The 8,660-nt window shown below is 50.0% G+C and overlaps 1 protein-coding gene across 2 annotated transcripts; it reads left to right on the top strand.

Annotated features, from left to right (window-relative positions):
• The first annotated feature begins 1,033 nt into the window (after nucleotides 1-1,033).
• On the top strand, nucleotides 1,034-8,592 carry LOC136159382 (interleukin-2 receptor subunit beta-like). Of its 2 annotated transcripts, XM_065921538.1 has the most exons (8): nucleotides 1,034-1,099; nucleotides 1,320-1,440; nucleotides 1,772-1,988; nucleotides 2,583-2,685; nucleotides 3,236-3,336; nucleotides 5,027-5,175; nucleotides 6,522-6,706; nucleotides 6,959-8,592. In XM_065921538.1, the coding sequence occupies exons 5-8, from the start codon at nucleotides 3,258-3,260 to the stop codon at nucleotides 6,984-6,986; spliced, it is 441 nt and encodes a 146-aa protein (XP_065777610.1). In that variant the 5' UTR covers nucleotides 1,034-1,099; nucleotides 1,320-1,440; nucleotides 1,772-1,988; nucleotides 2,583-2,685; nucleotides 3,236-3,257; the 3' UTR covers nucleotides 6,987-8,592. The 2 variants fall into 2 exon arrangements, 1 of the variants encoding a protein (XP_065777610.1); XR_010661458.1 differs by lacking the exon at nucleotides 2,583-2,685.
• Nucleotides 8,593-8,660: the final 68 nt, after the last annotated feature.

The raw sequence follows: 8,660 nt of genomic DNA, 5'->3' as shown, positions 1-8,660 counted from the left end.
CCCAAAACTAGTTGGAATAATCCTCCCTCTCATTAGCATATGAAATTACCCAGTCTATAAAAACTAACCAGGCCACATTTCACTGCCACGTTACAGCGGCCCATACCCTGTCTGTGGAGTGCTTCTCTCTGAGTCTGAATAAACCCACTTCATACCTATCACTTTGCCTCTCACTGAATCCTTTCTGTGATGAGACACAAATAACCTGAGGCTCAGTAAGTCCAGACATCAGGTGAGTGATTCTAATTAAAAGATTGTGGGTTCAAGTCCCAACCTGGGATTTGGCTGGGTTCCAGTCCTGGCCATGTGGTTAATGTCCTAACCTGAGGTTAATGGTTTCAAAGCATCTTGACAAATGGCTTTGGTGTGGGTGAGCGAGCAGTCAGGTAGAGAGGTTGTGTTCAGTCACTCAGCCGTGGCCAACTACTTGCAACCCAACGGACTGTAACCCGCCAGGCTCCTCTGTCCATGGAATTTTCCAGGCAAAAATACTGATTTGGGTTGCCATTTCCTTCTCCATGGGGATCTTCCTGACCCAGGGATCTAACCTGAGTTTGTGAGCTCTAATTCCATCTATGCGCTGGCCTCTCTATGTGGATGTAAGCAGGTCTCCCCTCCTTCTGGGCCTTATTTTCCCCAACTTTTCAACAAGGATTGTGCCCACTCAGTCCTTTCAGCAATGACGACATGGGGCCCTGAATCTCCAAGGGAAAGGAAAGGAAAGAGCAGGTGTGGGGCAGAGGGACTGTAACCGGAGGGAAAGGGGCAGGACACAACTTTGACATAGCCCAAGGACACAACATAGGCTGATTAGAATCAAATGGGTCCAAGATGGCAGATAAAAGGACTTGATGAGAACCTGATCCTCAATCAGCAAGCTAAATGACACACCCAGAGGCAAAAGACCAAGAGTGGGCTGTGGCCCAGTTCCTGGAAACCTCCACTCCTTCCCAAAAATGGTTGGAATAATCCTCCCACTCATTTACATATGAAATTACCCAGTCCGTAAAAACTAACCACGCCACACTTCCTGTCTGCACTCGCCTACACTCATTCTTGAGACATCAAGAACCTGAGTTTCATTAGGTCCTAAACACAGGTACCGTGGATTTTGACTGGGCTCGAGTCCTGGTCACGTGGGTTTGAGTCCCAATCTGAAGTAAATGGTTTCAGAACCAGCAGGTGTAAAATCCCTGAGACTGGCATGGCGGGGAGCCGATGGGTGCACCTCGGGAGGACAGAGCCCAGCCTGTCTCCTGGGTGGGGGAGGGGGTGGCTGGGTGCTCACTCACGCTCTCTCCCCTTCTTCCTCCATCCAGGGCTCCCTTCCCCAGCCCCCACCCGTGGATGTGATGGCGGCTCCGGCTCTGTCCTGCTGCCTGTCCCTCCTCGTCCTCCTCTTGCCCCTGGCCATCCCTCAGGCATCTACATCAGTGAACGGTGAGGACCCTGGCATCTGGAGAGCTGGGCTTTCCTCCGGAGGGAGGCCGAGGCCCTTCTAGAACTTGTTCTGAGAGCCCTGATTCTTGGCAGAAGCTCTGTCAGCAGGAGCAGGAGGTGGGGGAGAGGGCCAGTGGGACCAGAGACTGTGTATCTACCTTCTCCCTCAGCCATCCTGTCTGCACTGTACCCACAGGCCTCTCCAAATCCCGGGAAGACAATGTCTTCTTGTCCTTGCACTGCCTCCACCAGTCTGGGAATGTTTGCAGGCTGTGGGACTCAGTTTTGTCTTCTCTGAAATGGACCCACTAACCCTTTCTCTGCCCACCAGGATTGAGCATCTCCTCACCTGATGGGGACAGGAGTGGCGGGCGAACCCTTGAAGGCCATGGGTGCCCTACAGCCAGCCCCACACGCCACATTTTCACGACATTTGCTTCCAACATCACATGCTTCTATAACTCGAGAGCCAACGTCTCCTGCATCTGGAGCCATGATGAGGGCCTGCAGGCCACCACCTGCTGCTTGCACAGCCGTCAGCCTAAGAGGTGCGTGTGGGCTTGATGGCCAAATACACACAATTGCAGGGTGCTGAGATCTTGCCATCCTGAACTTTAAACTCTTGAAATCCTACTAGCAGCTCTCAGACTTCAAGAACTCTGCACTTTGAGAATTTCGGAGGACCGAATGGGGTTCCCCAAAGTTTTTGAGTAATCTGGGATTTTGTGAGATGCCTAGGACAGCTGTGGGGACAGGGGACTGGGGAGACCCACCAGCTGGGAAGGAATCCGTGAAGGGGCACTGATCGGAACATCCTGCTGGTAGCAGCCAGCAGGGCAGCTCTGACCTTGGCTCCCAGGTGGGTGGTGATTCTAAGGGCCTCTGGAGGGCCCACCAAGGATTGTCCACACCCTCAGCCCTATGGGAGAATTTGGAGAGTTTTAGGTGGGAAGGGCCATGTGCCCTGAACGGATTTGTTTCTGGATCACTTTCACTGCCCTGGGGCTTGACTGGGAGGGACAGAGGCTCACAAAGGGATGCGGGGCAGGTGAGGTTGGTATAAAGCCTGGGCTCAGGTCAGTAATGCTTCATGGGGACCCTCCTGAGGCCAGCTCTGAGGGGGTCCCTCTTTTTCTTCAAAGAGAGGAGCTTTTTCCTACAAAACAGTGGAGACACACCTGTAAGCTGCAACCAGTGAAGCCAGGATCCTGGGCATGCAATCTGGTCCTAGGACCATCTCCAGAAGTGAGTAGCCAGAGCTGAGGAGGAGGCCAGCAGGGCTGGTGGGTGCAGAGGAGCATCTTTCTGGTGGAGGTGCCAGCACACCCAGTGGTCAGGGGCTGCCGCAGAGTGGGCTTCCTGGGCTGGGGAGGCAGGAGGAAGAAGGTAGCATCCACGAGAGCAGATGACTGACCCACGGGTGGAGGGATCTGAGGTTATTGAGATGTCGGCTGCTCAGCTCTGCTCCTGCCTACTGACTGCTTTTATAAATTAAGTTTTATTGGCACACAGCCACATCTATTTGCTCTCTTGTTTTTTTATGGCTGCTTTCGCAGGACAGCCACAATGGCAACATTGAATAGTTGTGACAGAGATCATATGACCTGCAGCATCAAAAATATTAACTATCTGACCCTTTTCATAAAGTTTGCTAAGCCATGCCTTAGATGGAGGATGTCAGGGAGGAGGTCTAGCTTATTACAGCCATGGTTTCCCCTGCCATCCACATCTCAGCAGCCTTTCCGTCCCCACACCCGCTATTGGCAGTTACATCCCCAGCCTCCTTTCCTGGCAGGCTCAGAAACTGACCGGAGTGGATGAAACTGACAGTGATGTGCTCTGAAGGTGGGAAGTGGAGGAAGATGATGACCCAGGATATCAAGCCCTTTGATTACAGTGAGTGAGGACTCCAGGGTGGAGCTGGCGTGGGGTGGGGAGGGTGGGCTCTTCCCTCCCTGTCTCCCCTCTGGTATCACCCAGTACTAGTCTCTACCTATCAGCGTTCACACCCCTATCAGCTTCCTACTCACTACCCCCTGAACTTGGGATGAAGTCCCGGACAGTTACCCTGGTGTTCAAGGTCATTTGGCCTGGCTTCCTTCTCCAGAACGCCTCCTCTTGTGGCTTATATTCCTGCCACACCAAGGGCCAGCTCTCCAGGCTCAGCTTGCCCTTCCATGACTCTAAACACTTGCACACCAAGCAGCCTCAGCCTGCTTGGAAGGCTCTTCTCACCCCAAAAATTGCCACACACCCATCAAGTTCAGTGAGGAGTCACCTCCTTCGGGAGGCCTTCCCAGACTCCTGGAGCCCTTATCACCTCCTCTTTCAGGGTGTTTATGTCCTGGGTCTTTGCTGCCTGATAATGGGTCTGTCTCCTTCATTGGGCTGTGAGTTTCCCTGAGGGCAAAGCTTCTGCCATTCTTACATCTCTGTTCTGAATACTCAACATCAGGGCTTATCTGGATGGTGCTGGTGGAAAGTTTGTTGAATGACTGAGTGCCCTCCATCACCTCCAGCCTATCCCCCTCCCTTTCCAGCCTTGGAGGTCATCTCCAGGGAAGAGATGGGAACACAGAGTGAGATCCAGTGTTCTAAATGCAATCCTGCATTAACTGAGTGTACTCTGACTGCAGGTCATTTAACATGCCTGAACCTCAGTTTCCTCATCTGTAAAGTGGGGATAACCAGTTACCTGCTGCCTGCGGTTGCTATAGGGCTTCTGTGGTGGTGCAGCGATAAAGAATCCACCTGCAATACAGCAGATGCAGGTTCAACCCCTGGGTCAGGAAAATCCCCAAAGAAGGAAATGGCAGTCCACTTCAGTTTTCTTGCCTGGGACACTCCACTGACAGAGGAGCCTGGTGGGCTACAATCCATGGGGTCAGACACAACTTAGCTACTAAACAACACCAAAACCATGGTTGCTATAGGGGTCTATAAGGCAAGATACAGAAATTGTTTAGAACTTGCTCAATAAACATTTGCTAATTATTTGTGGAGTTCTACAGAGTCTCAGAAGTATAAAAATTAAGATCAATTGAACTTCAGAATCATACAATCTTATATTCATATAAGAGTGATGAAGTAGAATTAAATTCAATAAATGAGATGATCCAGATAAATCTCTTTGATCAGATCTGAATGCAGAGAAAGCCTGCCTCGATTCATTCATTCCACAGATATCTAATGAAGTGCCCACCACGTGCTAGGTAATGGTCCAGGCACCAAGAATACTTGAGAAAATCAAGTTCTTGCCCTCAGAGACCTCAGTCTGGTGGGGGAGACAGAAAACAAATAAAGAATCAGAAGTAGATATTTAATATGTCAGATGATGATAAGTACTAGGTAGAAAAATGAAGCAAGCGAGGGGGACAGAGAGTGGTGGGTAGTTGGAGCAGGCTTCTCTGTATGGGTGATATTTGAGCAGGAACCTGCTGATCCCTGGGAGAAGAGAACATAGGGAGGGAGGAACAGCAGGTACAAAGGTGGAGGTGGGAGCTCGGCTCGGCTTTCTCATCTTAGCATCAGCATGTGGCATCCCCCAAGCTTGTTCTCTCTGCCTTTGTCTCTCTCCTGTCTCCAGTTCATCTGGTTCCACCCCACTCACTCCAAGTCGTCCACGTAGAGACCCATAGGTGCAACATAACCTGGACCGTCTCCCAGGTATCCCACTACATCCAAAATGACGTGGAGTTCGAGGCCCGGTTAAGGTACGCCGACCACAGCTGGGAGGTGAGTACCTGGCTCCGTTCCACCTGCCCTGACTCCTCCCTGTCCTCATCACCCTGTCCATCCTCATCTCAGCAAAACCACAGAAGCCCCTAATCAACCCCTGCTGCTCCTTGGAACTGCCCGCACTCCCACCACCACCTCCCTCTGGGGTCCCCTGACACCCCAAGGATCCAGCTGGTATTGTATTCAAGGCAAGATTTACAAAGCCAAGAGGCAGGTGACTTCCTCTCTAAAGATTCCAGAGGCCTTGGGCAGCCACCCTTCCCTCCTCAAATCCAGTGTGGTCCACGTCCATGGGTGTTGATCTCTTACTCATTCACTGTGTGTTGGTCACTCAGACGTGTCCGATGCTTTGTGACCCCAGGGACTGTAGCCTGCTAGGCTCCTCTGTCCACAGGATTCTCAAGGTAGGAATACTGGAGTGGGTTGCCATTCCCTTCTCCAGCAATCTTCCTGACCCAGGGATTCAACCCAGGTCTCCTGCATACGGCAAATTATTTACTGCAGAACCACCACTCATTCAATTACCCATTCCTTTATTCGCTCATTCATTCAACAAACATTCCCTGAGTACCTACTACGTGCTGGATGCTGGGGAGAGAATGGAGGGAGAGTCGGACAAGCTGCCTCTGAGGAAACTCACATGCGGGAGAGGAGCAGACTCTGCAATGTTTTTACATACTCTCATGAAATTTCACTGTGATAACACAGTTGAGAAGGGCTGAGCCAGGCTCCTTCAGACTCAAGTGACCAGGCCTTTCTGAGATCTGGGGCTTAAGCAGGAGTTGAGCCTTTGGGGATCTGGCGAGGGTCTTCTAGGCAGAAGTAAAAACCACTGCAAAGGCAAAACACAGCCTGTGTGTCTGGTGTGCTGGAAAAAAAGCAAAAAGGGTGACACCGAGCGGGGAGAGGTCTACGGGAAGCCCCTCTTTCTGGCTGAGTGTAGAAGAGACTGCCGTAGAGCACAGGGGTATGGGGCGCAGGGAAGGAGGGAGACCTTGGATGGGGCTCAGAGGTCGTGGGAGCTCAGACCTGCAGGGGGAAGGAGTGGAGGGAAGAGAGAAGGGTCCAGAATAGGTTCTGGAGGTGGAACCAGCTGATTGACAGATGGCTTTGGAAACTGAAGTTGAGTGAGGAGGAGGGGTTCAGGAAGACCCTGATTCTTGGGGCTCCTGCAAAGTGGTTAGTTGGGGAGTCTTTCTGTAAGAGAGGGGGACAGGGCAGGGTGCATGGCTAGAGGGGATAAAGGAAGGCACTGCTCTGCTCATATGCTCAGCCAGCCCTGCCACAGGAAGTGAGGGGGCAGTGCAGGCCCCTCTGGTCTGACAGCCCTATCTCTGCCCCAGGACACCCCACTGCTGACCCTCAGGCAGAACCAGCAATGGATCTCCCTGGACAATCTCGCTCCAGGCACGGAATATGAGCTTCAGGAGCGGGCCAAGCCCCAGCTTGGCAGGCATGAGGTTTGGAGCCACTGGAGCCAGCCCCTGGCCTTCAGGACGGTCCCTGCAGGTACTGATGGGGAGCTGAGGTGGGGATGCAACCTGGGCAGGGGGCAGAGACTGGGGGCAGCTGCTGGGGTGGCCTTGGAGTGTGGGTATGGCACCCTTTGACCATCATTAACTCACTGGATGTGATCTGCAGGGTGGTAACGTGGGCGTGTTTGACAGAGGGGCTCAGAGAGGGGGTGGGACTTACCAGTGGGCTTGTGAGTTAGTGTGTGGTCAGTGAGATTCTTTCCACTCTCTCCACCCTGAAACCTCAAACTTTTGATTTCTTTTAGTTGCTCTGAGACATATGGGATCTTATAGGACCAGAGATCGAACCTGTGTCTCCTGAATTTGCAGGTGGATTCTTTACCTCTGAGCCACCAGGAAAGCCCCTCCTTATGGAATTTACTTGACTATTGCATTTACTGTCTCTGCCCACCCACTGCTATTGTCTCCCCTGACCCCCACTCCCACCAGACTGTAAGTTCTATACTGTTAGTCCAGGAACCTAGCTACATGATAGGTACTCGATAAAAATTTGTTGACTGAATGAGCACAAGTCTAGAATTTTGGGAGGTTAAGGGCGTACTAGAAGGTTTAGAAGGTATCTAGAAGGTCTTCCCTTCTTGGCTCAGTCAAGCAAGGATCTGTTTTTCTTCTCTCTGCATATGTTTTATTTGAACTGGCCTACTCTGTGCATCTTATACTTATTATGACCACATTTTCTAAAGACAAAATTGCCTATATAGTCTGAAAAATAATTTTTTCCCCCTGCATTGCTACTTTATTTAGATAAAACCTTGAAAGATTTAGAATCAGACATAGTATTTACTGTTATCATGTGATATTTGGACTGTTGTGAAAATTTAACCCAATGGTTATTGTACTGACACACTCCCTTTGTTATTATTATTTGCATATTTGCCCTACTTGCATACTAAGAGATGCTTCTTTGAGTTAGACAGATTTCAAGTCCCATGCATTCTGTAACACCCACAGTGCCCAGTACATGCTGGCAGTAGGTACTCAGTAAATCACTGTTAGATCAATAAATGGATGAATAGACCCTTTCTCAACCCAATGCCAAGACCTTCCTTCATTTCATCCTTCATCCTTGTCTCAGTCCATCCATCTATCCCTCCACCCTCCAGTGAAAAAGCTAACTTTAAAGTCAATGTTCAAAAAATTTAAGATCATGGTATCCAGTCTCATCACTTCATGGTAAATAGAAGGGGTAAAAGTGGAAGCAGTGACAGATTTTATTTTCTTGGGCTCCAAAATCACAATGGATAGTAACTGCAGCCATGAAATTAAGACACTTGATCCTTGGAAGAAAAGATATGACAAACCTAGACAGTGTATTAAAAAGCAGAGACCACTTTGCCAACAAAGGTTCATATGGTCAAAACTATGGTTTTACCAGTGGTCATGTATGGATATGAGAGTTGAACCATAAAGAAGGCTTAGTGCCAAAGAATTAATGCTTTGAGACTGTGGTTCAGAAGAAGACTCTTGAGAGTTTCTTGGACCACAAAGAGATCAAAACTAGTCATCCTAAAGGAAATCAACCCTCAATATTCATTGGAAGGACTGTTGCTGAAGCTGAAGCTCCAATACTTTGGCCACCTGATGCCAAGAGCTAACTCATTGGTAAGGACTCTGATGATGCTAGGAAAGATTGAGGGCAGGAGGAGAAGTGGGCGGCAGAGGATGAGAAGTTTGGATAGCATCGCCGACTCAATGGACATGAATTTGAGCAAACTCCAGGAGACAGTGAAGGACAGGGAAGCTTGGTGTGTTGCAGTCCATGGGGTTGCAAAGAGTTGGATATGACTTAGCGACTGAACAACCACCACATCCCTCATCCATCCCTCCCTCTGAGAGAACTGTTCTTAGGTAGGTTGATAAGGAGTCTGGGGCCCTCAAGGAGGAGAAAGGGACAAATGTTTCTACATTCCTTCATCTTAGTTACATAAGACTTTTTTTTCTCAAGCT

This window comes from Muntiacus reevesi, chromosome 1 (assembly GCF_963930625.1).
Source record: "Muntiacus reevesi chromosome 1, mMunRee1.1, whole genome shotgun sequence".
In the NCBI taxonomy this organism is placed as follows: Eukaryota; Metazoa; Chordata; class Mammalia; order Artiodactyla; family Cervidae; genus Muntiacus; species Muntiacus reevesi.
The sequence above is the reverse complement of the archived record's forward strand: the minus strand, read 5'-3'. Positions and strand labels throughout refer to the sequence as shown.